At 35.8% G+C, this 23,829-nt stretch overlaps 2 protein-coding genes across 3 annotated transcripts; one reads left to right on the top strand and one right to left on the bottom strand.

Annotated features, from left to right (window-relative positions):
• Positions 1–1,526: 1,526 nt before the first annotated feature.
• morgue (modifier of rpr and grim, ubiquitously expressed) lies at positions 1,527–13,706 on the bottom strand. 2 transcript variants are annotated; one of them, XM_071582671.1, is made up of 10 exons: positions 13,434–13,706; positions 13,236–13,364; positions 12,865–13,138; positions 12,401–12,596; positions 10,936–11,045; positions 8,674–8,815; positions 6,665–6,836; positions 4,777–4,939; positions 2,315–2,355; positions 1,527–2,226 (listed from the first exon to the last, which is right to left on the bottom strand). In XM_071582671.1, the coding sequence occupies exons 1-8, from the start codon at positions 13,626–13,628 to the stop codon at positions 4,784–4,786; spliced, it is 1,374 nt and encodes a 457-aa protein (XP_071438772.1). In that variant the 5' UTR covers positions 13,629–13,706; the 3' UTR covers positions 1,527–2,226; positions 2,315–2,355; positions 4,777–4,783. The 2 variants fall into 2 exon arrangements, with proteins under 2 accessions (XP_071438772.1, XP_071438763.1); XM_071582662.1 differs by having other exon boundaries at positions 1,528–2,226; positions 12,865–13,141.
• Positions 13,707–13,802: 96 nt separating this feature from the next.
• On the top strand, positions 13,803–22,766 carry uri (unconventional prefoldin RPB5 interactor). Its single transcript, XM_071582648.1, has 6 exons — positions 13,803–13,933; positions 14,085–14,334; positions 14,411–14,560; positions 14,769–14,919; positions 18,510–19,017; positions 22,432–22,766. Exons 1-6 carry the CDS (start codon positions 13,844–13,846, stop codon positions 22,555–22,557), a joined length of 1,275 nt encoding a protein of 424 aa, XP_071438749.1. The 5' UTR covers positions 13,803–13,843; the 3' UTR covers positions 22,558–22,766.
• Positions 22,767–23,829: the final 1,063 nt, after the last annotated feature.

Here is a 23,829-nt window from a genome sequence, read left to right as displayed (position 1 = left end):
AAGCCTTATATCTTAAAATTCCATTTTAATTAACTCATTGTCCCACCTAGGTCATTTCTTAATTTAACCAGGTATGAAAGAATCACAGTAGGTTTTCAAATTAAGTAGAAACAGATATTAATAGGTAAAGAAATGTGTTAATTTTGATATACACAATTTTTTTTAAAATACCAACTTAACCAGGGGATAACCCCATGAATAAAGTATTAAGCTACTGGGTGATCTGTACATCTCATTGTCGTGCTCCTGCAAAATGCACTGGGCTAAGATTGTCATCCCTATGACGTACATACATTGTACGTCTCCTGATAAACTTAGGAGTCAACAGGCATTCAACTTCAAGCAGTATGAGAACCATAAAGGCATAGAAAATGATTGCATTCAATAAAAATTTTGATAATTTGGAAATAATAACAGAAACTAAGTATCGCATAAAAAGTTAAAATGATGATGACCTCATGGGATCTCAAGAGAGAAGATATTCACACAGTATTGCAAATAAACTTAAGTCATGGATCATGCATCAGAATAAGGAAACAGGGCAGCTGAAAGGCATTTTGGCCCACCTACAACTGAGATGATAAGAGAATAGAGGGTGCAGAAGTTGGGTTTAGTAAATGCGGATACGAGTAAAAGAATTTATGTTCATGTTCTCCTAGATGACCAAAGCATGAGGATTATGTTGAGAACTGAATAATAAATCACAGGATCACTCTTTAAACAACATTGATTTTAATTGAAGCAAGAATATAAGCAATATGTTCGTCTATTACCAAATTTTCTGGGACATCATGGTGCAAGAGATTCATGAAGAGATATGGTTTGTGAATACATACCAGGTATACAATGTCACCAAAGCTGCCACTTACAAATAACAAAGAAAGGTTATAAGGCGGTAACTCATGGTGTCAAATTGATGGGTAGAATGAAACGGCTGTCAATTTTTAGTGTTCGGGATTCAAGTAAGACTATCATAATGTATTTTTAAAATGAGAAATTAGAAATACACTGTATTGAGGAGAAGATGACACTGTATAAAAGGAAAGTGGCAAACCCAGTGAAAATAACTGCAAAAAAGATTTAGCAACAGAGATGACAAATTTCTGGAATTCTAAGACGAATAGATTTACACGGAGATGCTGTTTTTTTAATGTAAAACTTCAATTTTCTTTTTATTTAGGGTTAATATCAAAATATGTTGACCCTTTCCTGTCTCATCCAAGTATTTTTCGTAAATTCTAGCATGAAAAGTCACAGTGCATTTATGGGCTGGGCAATACAGTACATAGTAATATTGCAATGATGTATGGTAATAATGTGCCGTCAAAAAGAATTATTTTCAGCTGAACTTGCCCAAGAATTGTTGTCATATGGTATAATTAGTACATAGCACTTTAATAAAAATGCTGAGAGGACAAAAATCCAGTTTCTATTGCTAATTATTTATTATTGCCTCCATAAATGAACGATGTACTTAGTAAATCAGAACTGCTTTCTTGATATTAATACTTAGAAAGCATTATAACTATCATGCTTGAGCTCATCTCATTTGATTCTTAATTGCCACAAAAAAAAAGTGAAATGAAATAACAAAACAGTAAGTACAGTTTAACTTAACTTAGCCATTAAATACCACCTTTATTTGTGCTATTTCAGTAAACAATATCAAATTGATATCCTATAACAGCATTCTTTTGTTTGTAAGATAATAGGACTTTTATTAGCATAAAAAAACTTTTAATGATGGTACAGAAGACAAAACATTGTCTTCACATTATTTTGTCCCACCTGTTACTTTAATTACTTGTCATACAATAGATTTCATAAAAAATGGTTATGAATCACATTTACAAATTCCATGAATTTGACTGCCTTAACTCAACAAGATGTATTAGGTGGTTTAAATTTCAATACGTAAGGGTAAATATTGCTTGTAGTTAGCAAATTTGAGAAGAAGAGAAATTATAAGTGACTCTGAGGTCTTCACTAAATCTGAAACATTAGAAGGCAAACTGAACGTAGAAATCTGCAGGTCCAGATTTCTTCAAAGAAATACAATTGTGATGTATTGCATTTATACATATAGCATTACATACCTCTTTAAGGGCTCAGTTTAGCCCCCAAAATTGGATACATGAACAGCATTTCATACAGAAAAATAACAATCACATTAAATGAAGCTGCTTCGAGTTACTTTAAGATCAGACCTGAATCTTCTGAAGGGATCTAAAATAGAAAAAAATGCAGAATAAAATTCAATTCTCTCATTGATGCCTTACTTGTATTCGGAGGTCATATCTCCAAAATTCCTTACCATTTAAATCAATAATACTGAGATTCTGAAACAAGTATCATCTGAAATGAAAGATGAAAAAAAATGTTTTAAATTGTTAAAAAACAATGCATTTGAAATAAGTTACTAATGGCAGGCAGCACCAATTTTAACTTATCCTACTTGTACACATTTATTTTTATGATCAACATGAAATAAAAACATATGTACAAGAGCATACAATAGAACATTGGTTTGAGAATGAAAGTATTAAAACAAACTTTCAGACTGAGGGCAGTAGACAAATAGTAATTTATTCCGGGATTTTATAATATATGAATAACGTGGTACAATACTTGTCAATATAAAAATGTCCCTTGATATTTCATCGTCACATGGTCCTGTCATTAAGACTTATAATCCAGCACTCATCTTTAATAGTGAACTCGGTGGGTAGATAACAATATTGGATGTGAACTACTTTGGTAAGAGTAGATTCATTTTTTTTGTGTACTAAAATAAAGGGTAAAGATTAAAATAAATAATCCTGTTAACATTTATTGCATTTTTCTTAAAAGTATAGAGGCAGACATTCAAGGGGTCCCGGAAAACAAATGCAGATACTTCTGCACAATTAAAGCATTAAATATTTCGCTTCCTTCTTCAGCTCCTCATATACTGCTCGAGGTTCCTCTCCATGAATCTACTTCCATCTCTTTTACTGTCCCCAATAATTCTTTTGCATTCCTTTCCATACAGCTTATTTTCACCAACCTCCTTCATTTGAATTAAATCTGTACCCAAGAAGTGTAAGTAAATCTTATAATTCCATTTTTTATCAATGTCAAAATTAATGTTTTGTGATTGTTTCTATTCCAACGTCCTGGTCATTAGTCTCTACTTCCTGTGAAAACATCACCATCATTGCTATTATCATACTTATCCCATTACTGCTATGCCCATTTCCAAACAACATAAAATTAGTGAATGGTATGTTTTGATCCCATATTCTATTGTTAAGCTTTGCCAGATGGGAGCAGATTAGACAGATTTGGCAGTAAATTTTACTCTGAAATACTGAGCATAGCATTCATGAATCAGATATTGAACACGTATTGCCAATTTTTTTCTGAGCATTAAAGTAGGAATATTTAACAGGATACTATTTTATTAATTTATGGATTCTTTTTCTATTTCCGAGCTGATCATTTTTCAGGATTTCTGCAAACTGTATAAAAATGTTGGCATTTATTCTTGGACAACAAGATACATGAATTACTTTGTTCATGCGGAATGCCACAAAGAAAAGATGCAAAACGTTCCTATCGAGTGATAAAATAAGTTGCAAATTCAAATGACTCCTAAAAAATATGTACCACAGCCAAAGCTTTTCTTTAACCATGTGAAAGATAAAATATACATGTGCAAATAAAAAAACGCATTCAGAGTATGCATACAAGTGTTTCATAGGTGGTAAATTGAATTTACCTAATTTTTATATGCAGAATATGAACTACATTTCTCACTTAATTCTTCTATTATAAAATAAATGTAAACAAATGTGTTCTATTTGCAAGCTCAGATAAAACAACAGAGAAAAACCAAGGTACATATTTTGTAATCATTGTCTTGGCACTATGTTCTCGTGTAGTGCAGAAACAAGTCATTACAAACTAAAACAGTTTAATGAATAACTGATCAAGGTACTTTTCCATTTGATAAAATTTTTTTTATTTCACGACCAGGTTTTGATGCATCACATCATCATCAGGTGATTATGTAACACCTGATGATGATGTAATACATCGAAACCCGGTAGTGAAATAAACAAAATTTTATCGAGTAGAAAAGTGCTTCGATCAGTTATTCATTATGTTTGACTTCCACCACATCACGCCTGAAGCTACTCGATTTGTTTAAAACAGTTAACGTTAAAAAGGATCATATATTGAGGTAATTGGTAAATAAGATATAAATATACATATAACCTTTCACATTTGAACTATCTTAAAATTTAACCAAGTTGCATCAAACAGGTTTTGAATTCATAGTTAACAGAATCTTTTCCCATTAATAACATTCTTGTACAAAAGAAATCACTTAATTACTTTTAAAAAGAAGCATTGTAAGTTCACAAACCTATTGGCGATTTTGAGCCCACAATGAATGTTTGCAAGCTATTTCATAAAAAATGTATTTCACTCTAATTTGTTCTACTCTCCTGCTGTTAGTGTATGGTGGATTTTAGCGTGCAGAATGTCGAGAGTAAATTTGAGGATGTAATGAACACTATGATCTCATAAGTAGGAGTAATACCATAAGAAGTCATTGCAATTGTAATTTTCCAATGCTTTCCTAATTTGGATGGATTAACCATTTTTGGCAGCTATCTTTCATAGTTAATACAAAGCATCAACAAAAATACACTTCCTGTTTTCTACTTCATCTAGATTTTATTGATGCCTAGAAGTTGTGCATGCTTTACAGAAATGAAGTATACAAACCATCATATTAGTTTTTTTCTTCTTTGTCTGAATATGGAGGTCCCTCAGTAATTGGTAGAAGGACATCATGCATAGCATATCGCCAAGTCCACGCCCTTGCAACATCCTCAAATGTTTTTCTATCCTGGTTATAAAGGTCACCAACACGGGGCTCCATACAAACCTTTGAGAAGAATGCAGACAATGCAATAGGTCAAGGGTCTCGAGAATGCACACACATAATGATCATCCTATACTACTCCTAAAATCACTTCAGACAATCAGTGGCCAACTGGATCTTAAAGGCACCTGAGGAGTGATTATCAATCTACATTGCTTACCAATAAGCAGAGATGTGAAAAGCTTTTCACTTATTTCAACGCAATTCAGTCAACATTTAATTGTGCATATCAAAACATGTCAACTATGATTCATTAACCGAAATTGAGGTCTCATATTTACTAACTGGCCTACATGGCGAATTTATATACTAGAATCCTCAAGCAATCGTTGGAGGAAACTGTTTCAGGCTTTATTTTGCTGAAATTAACCTTCACATAAATAGTAAAAAAACTCAGTTAAATTCACTTAATGATTCAATAAGACAACCCAGTTTCTGCGAGGGATCGACCTGAAGATGTAGCGACTTGGAAAAACTCAGGTGGTATTAATAAAAAATTAAGTGACTTTAACTAAGGAAAGAATGTAAAACCCAAAGCCGTACACTTAAGGGCACTTATAGGTGGAATAAAGAAGGGGGTGGGAAAGTTATTGTTTGGCGGGAAGCCCGATGCCAGTGACCCGTCACTCAAACAAATGAAAAATTAAAATAAATAGTTCTACCAATTACTCCCTTGATCAGGTATTTGCACACCAAATTGACCTTCACAAGTCGCAACCACACACACACTCAGGGTTTACGGGGCGGGAAGCCCGACGCCAGTGACCCGTCACTCAAACAAATGAAAAAATAAAATAAATAGTTCAAACAATTACTCCCTTGATCAGGTATTTGCACAACAAATTGACCGTCACAAGTCGCAACCACACACACACGCAGGGTTTACGGGGCGGGAAGCCCGACGCCAGTGACCCGTCATTCAGACCAATGAAGTATAAAATAAAAAATTATATAACACTTACTCCCTCGCTCAGGTATTTGCAAACAAATTGACCTTCGCAAGTCACAAACACACACACAGGGTTTACGGGGTTGGAAACCCGGCGCCAGTGACCCGTCACTCAAACTCGGAAGACACAAAAGTACAGTGCTGGTGGGGAAAAGTGCCGAAAAACCTGACACCAGGTGTTTCGCCTGCTAAGCAGGCCTCTTCAGAGAAGAATGATTAGTCGGAGCCAAAATATGTAAGTAACAGTTAGGTAGGGGAGGGGGGGGATGGTAACGGAGAGGGGAAGGTTATGGGGGGGGGGGGAAAGCACGGGTGGGTGGGCGAGGGGCCAACAGGAGAAGGTACAATTCTTGGGAAATTTGAAGGTCGAAGGGGGGGGGATGGTCGTTTGACCGTTGGGGAAAGGACGGTCATGATTCCGGAAGGGAGATTGAAAACAAGGATGACGATATTGGGCCTTTGTCACTGTTCATGAGTTTTTCTTTTGTTTTGTTAATGTACAGACTTTCGTAATGGTCGAGTAGGTGATACGGCACTCGGCCGTAGTACGTTCTTTATCTATTTATTAATGACTTTAACTAAGTTTTTTTTCATTTCTCCATCAAGTAAATGAGTGAAGTTTTTTGGTTAATACATATAAAATATTTTATAATTGTTCAACAATCTTTTCCAAAAAATATGTGGTCTGTCAGTCAATCAGAACACAAAGCACAAACCTTAGCTCAGTCATATGACTCTCAAAAATTATATACAAGTACACTTGGCATAAATGTACAAACCTCTGTATAAGGATCTGTTAAGAGGCTCTGCACTGAAATCAGCACCTTTGAAAGTGTCAATGCCAAAGACCAGTTATGGTGGATGGAATCAATTCCAACATCTCCATGGCGTGAAACATTGGGATGAAAGATTCTTGTCACAAATCGTACCACTGGAGGAAACATTGGATAGCTGGGAAGAAATTTTTGCAATTAGCATTTCAATTAAGTCTAATAATCATGCAGAAGAAAATATACGACGATAACCAGATGAAAAGGATGAACAGTTATCTTCAGTTAAAATTTCAAAATAATTAAACAGCATCTTGAGTTGAGAGTGAAATAAACATGATAAATTGAACATATTTGTCCATGATAAAGAACAGAAAATAAATTGGACAATTAATACTTTAAGGGAACTTCAGACACTTCCAACATGATGATAGTGGCAAGCCTATATCTATTATGAGACAATCATTTACTCATATATAAATTATCATCAGCTATTTAATATGATCTTTAGTCATTTTTAATTTGATTAAAGAGAAACTTTGCTTTTCCACATAGAATATTTTTTATTACGAACTAGGTTTCATAGCAGTGTAACATCTACAGGTGAAGATGTCATGCTGTAACAAAACTTAACAAGGGGGGATTGGGGGGTTTAAATCCTGGAGACAAATATTTTTCAGTGGTATCCCAATCCCTACTTGAGGTGCTTTGTGGATAGCACTTTGAGTGAGTACGATGTCTGTTGGATGGGACATTAAACTGCAGACCCCTAGGTGCCTTTTGACAAGAGCAGGCTAATGCCAATGCCTGGTTTCTCTCCACCCCTCCTTTCCCATCCATCCTTAAGAGTGCAAATGACCACTGTCAGTCGCCTCCTATAAAAACTACTACTACTACGAAACTTAGGTCGTAGTAAAAACATTCTTGGTGGAAAGGCTAAGTGTCTTCTTTCATCATGAAGGATTTCCAAAAAGTTACACCAGGAACTTACTTTTGCGTTATATTTTATATTTTCACTTCTTTATTCACTTTTAATATTCGAACCTCCATTCTAAAAGTTCAGTTTTGTGTGAAACAATCCTCTAAATACAGGCCTGCATTGCAGTTGGGGCACGAGTACACTGTATGCCTCCTTTTACCTCATGCAGAGCACACCTGGCATCTTCTTTAAGGCCTGGACTTCTTCCCGCTCAGCCGTATCTTTTCAACAAAGTGCCTCTCGACCAAACGTCCTCACTGTAACTTGCACTATCACTCCAATACTCACTTCTCTTTCTCCTTCCAAGGGCTTAACTAAAGTCTCTATACTATCTTTACTCAAAAATAGCTTATCCCTCTTGGGATCCATTATTGGGATTATGTACGAGGCTTTTTCACTTCTCTTTCTCAAGAAATCTAACAACTGAGACTATAGACGGTGGGGAGGCCTTTTGCCCTTGCAACTCTTATGAGGAAACAAAAAGAAAGAATGATACACAAATGGTCCCAGAGAAATTAGGTAGGGAGATCATATCAAGTAATAAAGAAGAACAGAACCTGTGGACAAAGCGTATATGCAAAGAACCCGCTTATCTCATAATGACGGACTTGATAGATTTATCTTCCTTTTGCAGTGCCTTATCATGCAGCCGAAACAGAACCATTAAGAAGAATCATTATCTATGAGGCCAATGGTAACCATAGATATTAAAAAAATTCGATGGCACCACAGAAAATAATTCAAAACCGAGGGAGCGGAGCAATGCGTACATCGATCCACGGGCAAGGCCTGCCGACTGGGACATATCGCATACTGAGAACTGCGCTGAGGGGTTAAATTATAAAATTACAAAGGATTTTCTTTGCAAAACTGAATCTAAACTCAAATCTTTAATACGGCAAAAATAGTGAATGAGTATCATTCAAAATTCTACTGTATGAATATTCATGTTAAGAATTGTCTGAATAAAGTCTTTAGACACTATGAAAAATATGCATTTCATTGCTTGTAAGTAATTTTAAGAGGTATCTTTACTTACCTGTACGGCACTTGTAGATAAAGGTAGAAAATACCTCCCTCATATGGACTGCCAGTTGGCCCAGTGATGGTTGCTTGCCAATGGCAGCATTCTCTGTCAAGAGGTGTTGCTCTGATGCCCTCCGGAGGGTCAGTTCGAAGACCTAAATTAGTGAAAAAACATTACATATCATTCAACTACACCATAACTTGATTAAACAAATATACATACATAACATAATACCTTGATCACACATTCTGCCTTATTTTAATAATTAACCATGCCTAATATTAATAACATCAATTTTGTAACTGATTCACTACTTAATACAATCACAGGCCATTAATCTTGGGATTAGCTTGATGAAACACTGCACTCAATTTTCCTATTCACTATCCTTTCATGTCTGCAATTGTTTACTTCATATCGCTTGCCCAAGATCTTTCTCAGTAGTTCTTATTTATCTTTCCTTCAAATCTCTGCCGCAGGCTACTCTTATCTTCTCTCACTCGCTGTATGACTGCTTTAGACTTTGAATCACTTGAAATGCATCATTATCCAGTAAAATTACATTTCTATTGTTCACAATTTTATATTTCCTACTGCTACAACCAATCATTCTTTGCTGTCAGAAAAAAATATTCTTCAAATATCTATGTTACTATGCATTTTCAAGTTGTTTTGGTAGCTTGTAGCCTTGTGTTACTGGCTTTTTGAATACTATTTTTCTGTTGGAATACTTCGTCAGCCGGCCTCGTAATGTCCTCATTGCTTCCATCATTGCTGATTCTGCTTACCAATTTAAAAACTTTTACTGCTACTGTTTTATTGCCCAGTACATGCGTGTTACCCAAAAAACGCCGGAAAAGTAGGAGCAGATAATTTTAATAAGTGATGGAATGTTGCAGGATGGAATGCTAGAGGGAAGCACATTACGTAAGTGAGGTATAGGGAGGAACAGGACCACCACGTTGGAGGAAATAGAGGGAGACAGAAAGTATGCATTATTGAAGAAGGGTGTATTTTAGTGGGTGTAATGTCAGGTTTCGTCTTGCCAGGCAAGGTTTGAATATCTAATGGTATTTTGTCTGTGTATCCACCCAAAAACTACCTCAAAAATTATATCTTAAACATGTATTATCTTCTGCTCATGACCAGCCAGCCACTATCTTGTTTTGTTTTTACCTCACGTTATAATCTTCCATCATCTAATCTAAGCACTGTCAGATCACATTCTCTCAGCACCAAAACCTATGGGTTCACAACCTTGTAGAATATCCTTAGATCTCATCCACTGCCTTCTCAGACTTGGTCTTCAATATAAAAGCTACAAGTGTGCTTTTTTGCCTAACTACTTTTTTTATTGCTGCTACAGATTACAGTTTTAATTAGCCACCAGGACTTAATGAAAGGTATGGATCACTACTGTATATTTCCTACTGAGTCCATCATAACATTAAGCACTCCTTACCAGTCAATGCTATAAAATGCTTCTTCAATATCCACCAATGCAATGAATGTGTACTTTTCCATTCTGTGTGGCCTATAGGCCAAAATAGCATCATATGTGCCTCTCCTTTCATCCAAATCAAAACTGATGTTCATTTATAATTTACTAAGATATAAATTTAATTCTTTTGCAAGAGTCACTTGTTCTCAAGATCTCCAAATAATGTGTCATCCTTTATTATCTTTCACAAAGTTCAAAAAACTGTGGAAAATCCCATAACGGTTACTTACTTACCCAGTAGAGTTACTGAATATATGCACACAAATGCAAATTTCACGGGGCATAAATCATTTACCTTGCCAGGTTATAACCAGATAGCTCATACTGCATGAGGGACTTTTATCTTCTAATTACATGCTTTCACCAGACACGCCATCATTGCACTATCAAGGCATCTAACTTAAGTTCCTAAATTCTAGTATTCTCATTAAGTTCCTAAAAACCCTCTGTGAGCCAAGGCTTCTTATTTCCTTACAGCTTCTGGTATTCCAAAGTTCATGTTCTGCTATCTTCATTTTAATGAGCTTATAATACAATATTTTCACCAAATATTCTTCCAAAAGACAGCTGGACATCAATGGTGCTTTAAAAATTTTTTTCTATTCATCATCTGTTCTTTTTTTGTTATATTCAGTTTATTGAATATACATACATCATATAGACTATAAAATATCATCATCATTAAGTTATGGTTAATGTTAGACTTCTAACTGTAGCTCCTAAAAACAGCTTTCCAAGTTTAAGATTCAATAGTAATGAAATGAACAACTTACTCTTTAGTTCATTCCTTAAACGATTTCTTCGCCATGAATTTTCCTCTCCTGGTGGGTGTGATCTCAGTGCCATCTGCTGGAGGCAGACTTTACAAGGAGCACTATCTATTCTGGAAAATAAGATGAAATTTGTCAAAAAAACAGGTGAAAACTTGAAGCAGCAATGATAACAAAACTTTCCTTTTTGGTTACAAATTTTAACATTCTTTAATATTATACATAAAATACCTATCATTATTCATGATTTAGAATACAGTATTGTGCTAGGGCAATAGGTATTGACAAGAGTGAGACTATTAGGGCATTATTTTTGGCCCAGAGAACGTATCTGGCAATATGGGGTAGGATATTGCTTTAAAATCATTTTCAAGGGTGCCCACATTTGCTAAAAGAGTGGTGGAGGTTAATTATTAATTGCTGTTAAGTAAGGGGCATTATTAGATATGCGGTGGTCACAGCTTTGCACGACATCAAATGCATGACTCAAAAAGTAAATAATCAATCACAAAAAAACATATTATCCATCGCCCCAGAGCCATTTATCTTATATTGAATGAAACTCTCTAATAACAAATATACTAGTTGCCAACTTTCACCCATTCCTACTATATAATGTTGACACTATCATGATGAGCACACTAGGGATTTCAAAGTTGCTCCTTTCCGAATACTATATTTATAATGGTTGCTTTCACAGTGCACCCCAGGTAATGGCTCATTATTTAACACTTCACTTTCCTCCATTCAAAGTATAAGATGTAACATGGAGTTCACATCTACATTTTGTCAATGGCTTGATTTTGAATGCAATTACACACAACAATAAGCCACACATACAGTGCTTTTTGAAAACCATTCAGTGTGAACTCACCCTAAGAGCGATGAGTAAGTGCTATTGCATTTTTGCATACACAAAATATCTATCCCAAGTAAATAATAGAAATTGCACTCATGCTCATGCCTAAAAATATTTTTTTTTATTGGTAGAATGGTAGTTTGGATATTGTAAAACAATAAACAAGAATTGCATCCATGACCAAGAAATGAGCTTTGGCTATCAAACAACAAGGTAACTAATAAGATGTTCAACATAAGATGACATCAAAACTTAAATTTGGATCATTAGTGAAGGTGGAAAAAAGCTTTCACATTTTTGGATGACATGATAATATGGAAGAGGAGTGAATAGTAAACTTAGTGGAAAGAAATTTCTGATAGTATAATACTCTATTGTTACGGCCATTGTTATATTTCAAAATGATAATTTTTGTATTTTTTTCATCAAACATTTGGTTCTCCTCCTTGTAAAGTGGATGTGAATTGAGTTGGGAAGTTTTTATTATGGCCATTGAAATGTTTTTCTACTAATTAATTTAGTTCAGGCCATAAAAGTAGCTCTAATACTATAGTGAGTGGATTGTAGGTACAAAAATAATGAGTGTCCATAAAAATCGAATGAACTTACAAATTTGAATGAACAGCAGCCCAGCAATCAAGAGGAACATGTACAAGCGGAGAAAAGAGAGGCCAACGAGTTGTGGTGTGTCTCTTCCACTGTTCTCCACTTACATGACGCAGTACTAACCGACGCCATCTTCGGCACACATGAGCAACACTCCATAGTGACAGGTCATCAAGGTAAGAAAACACCGCAAGGAGAACTGTGAATGATTCATCATCTTCATCAGAAACATTGTGACCGCAAAGAATTCTCTCTTTACAATAATCTAGAAATTGTGTAGAAATCACCCCATAGCCATTACTGTTAGATGAAAGCCAAAATTAAAATGATTTTAATTAATGCAATTATGAGGCATGATATTTTTGCAATTAAAATGCCAAATGATGAAGATATATGTTTATATGTGCACTTCATTGCGTTCTAAGTGCATCAAGATTTAGTATCTTACATATAAAACAAGAAATGACCTTCAGGGGGTAAACATTCCACTAGTCCTGGACTAAGATCATCGGGCATCTGACGGGGAACACTCAGCATCTGCAACCTTTCCACCAAACGATCCACCACTGGCGCAGGATTAACGTTATTATTGTTATTCGGAGGCACAGCTGCATATGGGGGAGGACCTAAAGAAGGCATTGCTGGGGATGACCCACGAGCAGCAGATGATTGCCTTCTCTCAGAGCCATAGTACGTTGGGTCTGACGGTTCATCATTTCCCGAATCTTCGTCGTCAGTCTTCTGCTGTAATAGATTAAAAACAAGTATTAATGGCCGCAATACCTCGAGTGATACATCTGGAAAAATAATTTCAAATTGATGGTATGGGGTAACACACCTCACTGAAAAATGCCAATACTTCTGGGTGAAAAAAATCACTGGGAAATATAAAGGCATGACATGTGGCACAGACTGGCTCGTCGAAACAGGGTCCGTAGTAACCATTACACATATAACAGGTCACATACTGAAAATAAAAGTATTAGACACAAGCCCTGCTTTCTTGATAAATGCAAAATTAACCTTTAAAATTCACCTCATAATTAAAATTTTCGGTAAATTCCTCAAAATTATTCAATTCATTCTCCTCATGAGTATCCTCAGTATTAACAGGTCTTCGGTCAGAATTTTCAGCTGATGCACTAGCTTCGCCAAATGGGCTGCACGGCATCTCTAACTCTCTTTGATGAATCACGGCATTCATAAATAAATCAGCCAATTGCAGACACATTAATCATTAAAAGCCGTGTCCTATTATTTATCACTTTATCAAATGAAATAAGACTCAAAACATTTAACTATTGTTTCACACGCCCTCGCCTTGTCGAGACTACTAGGTCGATAGCGGACTTTTCGATACTTGAAAATCGTAACTCATTTGTTTTTCGCGCTTGCAGGTGAACTGCCGAAATATTTTTCGTGTAATGTTTTCCGCGTTTATATCGAATGGAAAAATTAAATAAAAGTGATATTGTTGGGATAAATACAGCAAGCCCCGTTTCTGGATATGATATATTCAATCAGCAATATGAGAGGGTGAGTTACCTCTCCTTGTGATAGTTATAATTACTGTCATTAGGTTTTTACTGGTTATATGGATTTGCAATCAGATTGTAGTAATAGACCTCGTAAAATAAAGCTACTCTACGAGTGCTGTACTTAGCTCTTTCTATTCATTTTTTACTAGAGTTTGGATGAAAATAAGGCGAAACAAGACTATTGCGAAAAACACAAGGCTGAGCTCTCTTCAGTTCGTTCACACTTGGAAACACTGCCAAATGAACTATCTTATGACGTTATGATCCCCATCGGATCTCAAGGATTAATGAGGGGAAAAATGGTGCATACAAATGAAATATTAACATTAATAGGTGACAACTGGTATGTGAAAACATCAGCAAAGCAGGCAACCGAAATATGTCAGCGGCGCCTGGAACGTAAGCCGTCGATTTTTTCTTATCATTGAAATCATGTTAATTGTGGGTCAATTACAAAGACTATTCCGTATTTTAGGTTGTGATACCCTTCTTATTGATATCGAAAAAGAACGTGAACTTATTAAAACATGGCGTGGAACTACCCAGGAATTATTCCAGTCACCAGGCGAGAATGCTCGCGAAATCTATGAAGAATACGATGAAAAGAAAGAGAAGGAGTGGCGAGGTAAGATTTATAAAGTGACATTGTTCGTAATACCAAAGCGCCATGGATACCGCATCAAGTACAACAGAAGGAGGGGGAAATTTTTGAACTTCTATATATATATGTAACTGTAAATATCCCTTTGATTTTAACACTATATTGTTTTTTTTCCCAAGTTAAACTTAATTGTCTCATTTTGTCTTTAAATTTTTTTTGTTGTTTTTTAAAGAAATTCACAGAGAAAATGTTCGAAAGCACTTTGTAGACTTAGCGAAATTAAGGAACCAGGAAAATAAAACAGAATCCGATCACGAGGAAGCTCTGCAGCGTCGTTTAGATGACCTTGAAAAACTCGAAGAAATGGAGGATGAACTAATAAGGTATTTGCAATATGTACCCATTTCTGATTTTTCACAGTTTTTCAAGAGAAATATTGCTTTTCTGTGTCAATTCCGAATCCATTCAATCACTGTAATAGCTTCATTGATATGGGTTAATAAATTTATCACAAAGAAAATATTTTTCAGTACTCTTCTTTGGAATCAGTGAAATAATTATTTTATCTATAAAATTGTGTGATTGAAGCCCATCATGTGCATACAAGTTAATGTTACTGCTCGTTTCTATGTAACAGGTCAAGTTCATAACTACTGTATTTACATAATTTGCGTTGGTTGTAACTATTGGCATATTAATTGATTCTTCTGTTTCAAACTAAAGCTAATATCTTGTCCATTATTGAAATTGGGTAAGGGATTGTATTATATTTAGTAGCTTGTCTATCAGCAATTATCTCCTTTATATCTCTCTATCCTTTTCTTCCTTGGTCCATGCAAAGTTTTGCAGAATTTTTTGGTATGACCCTCTATTACAGAATTATCAATTTGTGTCTGTCAGCTCGAATTTGTGCTTGACCTAAGCATTAGTTGTTGGGCCTATGGACACCCCATCTACGTACTCTTATTCTCATTTGGTCATGAACAGAGGTCCTTTTCACATTTATTATGGTAAGTTTAGGGGTTCATTTCTCATGCAAAGAGTAAGATGCCAGCATTTGTCACCCACACTCCAGACAGTGCTTTGCAAAATTTGAGGACACATCACATCTATCCTAAGACTTTTTTGGTTGATTTATTTTCGTAATAAATGTGCAACCAGTTGTAGATTTCTAAAGAAAAAAATATTTCAGACCCATCCCTCAACAGGCTCAACATGAAGGGGCAGGAGATGTACTTTTCTATGAAGATTGATATGCAAATATTTTGTATGGTCCATGATATGAAATAAGACCTTGCTCTTTTCGAAAACCTCATAAGCTTTGTTTTGATTAAATTGATTGTCATTGCATACCTACCAATCCATACCTAGCATTCGTTAGCTGACTACCTACCTTTGGCTCACTTACAACCTAAAGCTTGACCATCTGCAAATCTAACTCATTTTATGAATTCCTGATCAAATGCCAGTCCTATCTCTAGCTCTTCCCATTCGTCTTTTGTTGTTACCTCTACATGTGTTGAAAAGCACAGGTGATGATGGACCCCATCTTACTCCTCTTCCTAGCATTGCCTTTTAACTTTCCATTTGACATTAAGTTGCCTCTCCAGTATGATCTCTCCATTCTAGTTCTATATTCTGCAATACGTTCATTAATTCCACCCAGTTGACTCTATTTGATACACCTTTATATTTACAAAACAAACATATTCTGAATGTACTTGTTCCTTTCTATTAGTGACCTCAATACTTCTATGCCATCATACCTGACTTTCCATCCTCTTTTTGATGGTTCTATGTAAAACTTATATTCTGTGTAAAATCAAGCCTATTGTTCCACGGTTCCTATGTATGGCTGCCTTTCCCTTTATTGTGATGGGAGCAACAACGATTTGATGAAATCTTCCAGCCATATTCCTTCATCATAAATGCATTGAATTTTCCGAAGAAGCCCATGTTCTGTCTGCTTTTTCTTATACCCTGGAGCAGTTCCACAGTTATGTTATCTAACCCCATGGCTGTATTTACATTCAGTGTATCTAATGCCCTTTCTATTTCAATATCAAGTATGCCTGGACCTAAGCTCTCTCCATCTATGTTATATTCTCATTCTGTCTAAACTTTCTGGCCTGCTATCTTGGCTGTATAGGTATTCTGTTCACTTTAGCCATCTCTCTTAAATCTTTCTTGTTTCATTAAGTAATTAGCCATATCTGTAATAGGTGCAAGTTTCACCTTCTTACTTGCGTGGAATGGTTCCGCCTTTCTGCTGAGGACGTATTTGCCTGTTTTGTAGATTTTGAAAAGGCATTTGATAGAGTGAATTGGGAAAAACTAATGAGTATATTGCAGAAAATAGGAATGGGTTGGAGAGACAGGAGGCTAATGTGCAAGCTGTACGTGTCTTAGACTGCTAAGGTGCAAGTGGGGAACGGAGAGACCAGATGGGCAGTGTTAGGAAGAGGTGTAAGGCAGGGCCCTTATTCCCTATGCTGTTCAGCGTATGTGTAGAGGAATTGTTTAGAGAGGCATGGAAAGAACTGGTGATAGGAATAAAATTTGGAGGGGAATTCGTAAAATCAGTTAGGTTTGCGGATGACCAAGCTTTAGTTTGTCAGTCAGTCAAGGGGTTGTAAGCATTACTGAGTGAATTGGAAATTCAGTGCGATAGAGATGGGATAAGAATCAATATAAATGAAACAAAGGTTATGCGATTTTTCAGAAAGAAAAAGCCTATGCTAAACATTAAAAGAGGCAGGTAGAACAGTTAATGTATTTTGGAAGTGTTTTGGACCAACATGGTCAAAGTAGTTCGGGATGTAAAAAGAAGAATTGTGCTAGGTTAAGAGGCTTTCACAAGGAGGAGAGAGTTGATGACAGAACGTTGAGTAAGGTGGAATATCCAATGAAGGGCTATGTTTAAAATATTTTGCAAATTTTCTTCACGTTGTGATTTCCAGATTTTATCTTATATGCATTTGTATATTTTTATCTTTAGTTGATACACCTGTAACCATAATTATTTACTGAATGTAAGAAAACGAGTGAACGCACTTACAGTTTTTTCCACCGAAGCAAAGATACCTCAGCAGGAATACTATTGCTTTGGGGTCTGCCTAGTGTGATCATATGGACTTGTTTCTTTTCTGGAAAACTCTTTCAGATACTTGAGTGAACATTAAAATATAACAGTCAGATTACATAAGGGTGATTACCTTGAAAAATAAACAAAATTGTAAACAATAAACTGTGGGAATAAAAGGTTAAGTGGTTTTCAAAATTTGCTGAGTTCAGTAATTGTGCTTGCCAATTTGAAACCCATACTGATTTTACCTGTGGCTGTCCGTAATGTTTGCAATTTCACAGTAGCATTCACCGTTGGATTTTTTAATGTTTGTCATCAAAATAGGATATTATTTTCTTGAAAGCTTGCCATCAGACAACAGCTACCTAATATACTGGCCTCCCTTATGTCATACGAGATGATTTATCCAGCCTCATGTATTTACCCTCATCCTCAGTGATGGTGATTTCTGCTATCATACTCATTTCATTTTTGAACTCTGTTGTTTTCCCCTATAACATTCCATTGTTTAATATTTCATGTCTCCAGAAATGGTCGTTGAGGAAACAATTACTTTTATGCTTGTTACCAACAAGTGTTAAAATTATTGCGAATTTGAAATCTTTTTTGACTGACTGATGACTTAATGTAAAATAATCAGGTAATCAATAACTAGTTATTACCTGTGGTAACTGATTCAATTGTCAATTAGGTGCATGCTTCGACTGTGCAGGCATTTGTTCAAATGCTGAATTTACACATACATACTGTGTATCTATAAGATTATGAAGCATTTTAGATAAAAGAGGTGATTACATGTTGACCTTCCACTTATGCTTCTCTATTTCTAGGAATCTTGAGTTGTTTATATTTATCTCACGTATGATTTTTATTCCTTTTATGGTTTAGGTCAGGAGAAGATATTGATGGGTGTTCAACAGATTCAGAAGATGAAAATGGCAATGAAGAAGGCAGTAAAGATATCAATAATGCCCTCAGCCCAAGTGGTGACAGTCAAGCAAAGAGAAGAGTCTCATTTTCTGAAGTGGTGCACGCGGTGGACTTGGAGGCTGAAGAGAAGGAAAAGCCAGAGCCTTTGAGAATTTACTTTCGACATAGTGATGCAGTTGTTAAATCTTCTGAAGAAAACCTGAATGAAAGTGTTTCCCAACCTCCATGTGAGCTTGCAAGTCCATCAGATGTGTACACACACTATGCCTCTTTATTTTCTCCCAGCTCAACTCCTAAAAGTATTCTCAAACAAAGGAGCAGGTCGCCTAGTGAGGAAGAAAATAGTGAAGGCATTCCTGGTTACTTCATTCAAGAAAGATTGCAGTCACCACAGCTTGAAACTGGAACAGATCCTGATGTCAAAACTGAGGCCAATGAAAATGATCAACTGCAACCTCAAGCAGTGGTATGTGTATTTAGTATAATATTTGGATTTTTAATCGCATAGCATATATAACATGATATTAAAACACAATGCAAGGACAAGTTGAGATTATGATTGGGTTTTGACTATTGGAAAAAGTGCAGGGATTGTGTAGTCAGTCAGGACTCTCATAAGGAATATTGTCTTTGACATTTGTCCACATCAAGTAATTTCCATAATAACTATTTCTCCATTATATAACTTATTGTGATATATAACTCCGTTATAATTTCTCTATTATATAATGTTCACTTTAGTGCACAGAAGGCAGCTACACATTGTGTTATGCGTGAAATATGAAGTGATTGTCTAATAATGTAAACTCGATTGTCTTGGGTGATGTACTGATGCATTGAGATCTGAATTATTGTGAACCAAATGAATACCAACTAATGACAATTGATGTTGTAATTGGCGAATTTGTTTACATTACACAATTGAAGTGCATATTTCTGACATTATAGAAATGCTTGCCTGGCAAGTAATGTTGTATTTAGGTATCGCAATGGTTGTCATGGGTGAATGAGTTGGTGTTAGTACTTTTGCGAATCAGCCTAGAAATAGCATTCAATTATACTGTAAAATGTTAGCAGAACCCAATTGCAAATTCAAGTACCATGTCCATAATATATTTTAATGTGATTTCTCGTGATACTAAAAACTGGATCTGGGGATATAAAGGATTGCCTTCCTTAAGCAGCCTCATTATTTTTTTCTCCCTGATTCAGTTACCTATAAATAAAGGAATAAGCAGTATTGAAGATCATGGTTTTATTATGCTTCCCTTTTGTAATGCATAAGCAGATAAAGAATGGACTTAAAACAGCATTTGTAGGTGGAGGGCTCAGTATAACTCATCCATCATCCTCCTTGGTGCATAGTGTTACGCCAGTATTATTTTCTATAGGATTTGGTTTGCCCATGTAGTTCCAGAGCAATTATATGCCAATCAGAAGCAATTTATTTTAAGTCTGCATGTTAGCCCAGGCTAGTCACTGATCAATGCATGATTTTCAGATGTGCAGTGAGCATATTTCTCAAAATTAATATGTGAAAGTGAGAATATCACTGATGTTTATGATTTCCTGGTTTTATAATATTTATTGATGTTTCAGGTAAATAATTTTCTTTGGTGTGATAAAAATAAATATTCAAATGTATTTTAAGCTATTTGTCAAATAAATTTGAATTTCTTAAGTGCCTGTGATTTGATAAATGACAAGTTTTAAAGGTCCTCTCCTTTAAAGGCTCCTATCATTTATCTTCTCCAGGCATAAATTGTCACTGTTGTCTCAAAAGGGATTTTTCGATGAGATAGCTCTCAAACCTTAAGTATAATTCTGTTGAAGTTCAATTGAATTGTTAATTATTGAATAGCAACATTTTATGTGAAATATTTCCTTGCCATTTGTACTTCCATAACCCACCAATTAACAGGGAAAAGGTAATTAAGGACAGGGAAGTTTTAAAATATAAAGTGGGCGATGGAGAGAGGAAATTTAGGTATTTTAGGGCTATCCAAAGTGATAGAGGGATAGCAGGGAATACTGGAGTAATAGTTACAGAGTAATATATGTTGAAATAGAAGAGAGGCAACAAGGGCATTAATATTGAGCAAAAAGGTAGGGAAAAGCGTGATAAACACAGATGAGGAGAGTAATAGAATATTATTGGTAGAAGTAAAAGCTGAACCAATAAACTTAGTCATTGATCAGGTCAACATGCTTCCACGCAGTCATATGGAGGAAGAAGTCAATGGGGTATACTATTAATTGATGAGGGAATAATTGGAGAGGTTCCAGGAAGGATACATTTGATATAGATGGGGGATTGGAACATGATGGTAGGTGATGGGAAGGGAGAGAGGGTATTGAGGTGGGGTACTACATACCATTTAGGTACAAGGAAGATGATGAGCATAAATTAGAGGATTTTAAAGTGTAGTTATGGAGAAGAATGGAAAAGATGGCATGGCAGAAAGGAAAACCGATAAGGAAGCGCTAGGAATGTTGGGAGAAGAAAGGATTGTTGTGAGATATCCTAAAGAGACAGGAAATATGGATACAGACCGTTTTGATCGGCAATGTGATATTGAAGAATGTGATAGAAGGGAGAATGTTAGACAAGAGAGGATGGGATAAAAGGAACATAAACGAATTGGACAGAATGGAGGGAAGAAGGAAGTATGCAAAAGAGATGAAGGGTTTGTTGTAGTGTCAGATGTCAGTTTTTGTTTTATTAGGATAGGCAAAGAAATGTATCATTGTACTGTGTATGTGTCTATCGGTAATGTGCCTTAAATGGCAGAATACCAATAAAATAAATGTTAAATTTTAAGATAAACGAGACTTTAAACTGTAATATGCCATAATTAACCCTCCAAAATGAAGCAGTTTAATGTTTATGAATTGGTACTCTGTGTGCAACATTACTGAGCCAACCGTTGAATTTTTTGAACAAAAATTAGCCAACCCAAGTAATGAAATTAAGTACATTTTGTGCTTCCCATTTTAAATAATACTTTGATAGATCATTGTAATGTACAATTTGACACCTTCCATCAACAAGAAAGGAGGAGATGGTTCTGGGTTAGGGTGAAAAATATTATTTCCTATCCCCCTCGTAAGTAGTGTAATTGTTGCAATTTGCAAAAGGAAAATCAAGAGTTATCTAGTCACTCAGCTTGGTCAGGGAGTAAATCATTAAATAAAGAATGAGTCTATGAATGAAGATATATCTGCCAAAAATTCCATTCCGTATATATGAATGCATGAAAAAATTGTCTCTCGGGTTCTTGGATCTACATATTTTTGTTTAATGGTGCTCTTGGTCATATTGCTACATCCCAGTGGCCACAGGTAGTTTCACGTGTTACTAAAATCATTCAAAGAAGACAGTAAAGTCAAGGGTTCAATATCCTGAAAATCATTTTTTAAAGTTCTGAGTCATTTTTAACTACCCATGATACTTTATAATGAGGAGTGTACCCTTGAGAAGTTCAAAAGTATGTGTAGGATTTTTTGGGGTGCAGTATCAAAGGCATAAATATATGCCATACCCGCCTGTGCTTTTGAGAGTAAATATTTTAATTAGGAGAGTTTAGATGTCTTAATTCATGTGATGGCAGAAATTCCTTTTGTGATTGTCAATCCTTGCATCAACAGGCTGTATAACTACACCCTCCATTGATAAAATCATTGAAACTGGAAGATTTTAGGACGGTGAACCATAATGTGCAAATATTATTAGCACTGGGCTGGTCAAAATTGATACTCTATTTCTTCTGTTGTGTTTCCGTGGATAATACTGAATGGAAAGATGTTGATTATGTGCATGAGAAAAGTTAATAAGATATCCTTTATATACATTTAGTGACTTTTAATCAATACTTTATAGGCTTTTGGGGATGTTATTGTGGAGCACAATCCAGTGGCCGAGTATCCAGTACCTGACAACATAGCTCAAGTAACAAGACCAGTCAGTCGTTTCAAAGCTTCCAGGCAAAAGCAGAAAAATAAATAAACCCTCCAGAGTATGTGCTGAAATTTGTATAAGAAATTCTGTTGGCAATAGTTATTTTAATATCTGTCTTTCCACAAACAGTTTTGCCAATCATTCTGTGTCCAACTAAATAAATTCTTAAAAACTATCAAATGTTTGTTGATGCTGTAAATTGATTTCATGTAGTGAGAAAATATTTTGAAAACAATTGTATATAATTAATTGATGAATAAAAATGATGAATTTTTTATATTACCGTGCATATACATTTCCCAGAATTTCATTGAAGTTCATTTTCGAAAGTTCATTTTGATAGTTCATTTTAGTCATGTAAAATTAAATGAACATGTAATCTCCATTGAACTTTGCCCTGTTCAATTTCTGACACATATATACCAGGTGTACAATGATGAAATGGAGATTTGAGACTACAGATAACCAATGCAGTTAAAATAGGAAAACTTGTATTTTGTGGGGGTCATCAAATTCTTCGTAGTAGTAGTATTTAGGGGAGGCGACCAACAGCTGAGGTCATTTATGCCATTAGGGATGGGCAAGAAAGGATGAAGAGAAACTTGGCATCGGCATTAGCCTGCTCTTTACGAAAGGCGCCAAGGGATCCGTAGCTTTACGTCTCATCTGACGGATGGCATACTCACTCAAAGTGCCCTCCACAAAGCACCTCAAGTAGGGATCGAGATACCACTGAAAAATATTCAATACCGTCGGGATTTGAACCCGGACCCTCTGTGTGGAAAGCCAGTACGATAGCCACCGCACCTTCTCGATCCCCAAATTCTTCGTTTTTGATGGATTAACCACTAAATAAATTCATCTTAAGCTTACAAAAGTTAACAGGGACCCTGCTCCTTCAATTTAAACAGGTAAAATGTGGGCAGCCGAATTAAAACGTTGTCGCACATCCCTGGAAGATGACCCACGCGAAGGACTGCTAAAAACCGCAACCACTCCGGAAACTATCGAAAAGCTGCACGATATCATGATTGACGATAGGCAAGTGAGTGATGGAGCTAAGACTGGAGAAAGTGTGCGAAGCATCCTTCACGAAGAATTAGGGACGCGAAAGTTTGTTCCTTCATTAGTCTACTTTCATTTCGAAAGTTCAATTCTACATACACCCGGCCAACAGAGAGGATCCCTGGAGTGCGGTACCTCGTACGGGGTATATCGAAGAACATCGTCCAAATCTCCTCGATGCTGCCGGATCTCAGCTACGAGATCCGGAGTGTCAGACAGAAGACGGTGATGGAAGCCAGGAAACCGGTGCCCATT

The sequence above is a fragment of the Hetaerina americana genome, unplaced genomic scaffold (assembly GCF_022747635.1).
Source record: "Hetaerina americana unplaced genomic scaffold, ioHetAmer1.1.p SCAF_1, whole genome shotgun sequence".
Taxonomy (NCBI): Eukaryota; Metazoa; Arthropoda; class Insecta; order Odonata; family Calopterygidae; genus Hetaerina; species Hetaerina americana.
This window is presented reverse-complemented; position numbering and strand designations above follow the sequence as displayed.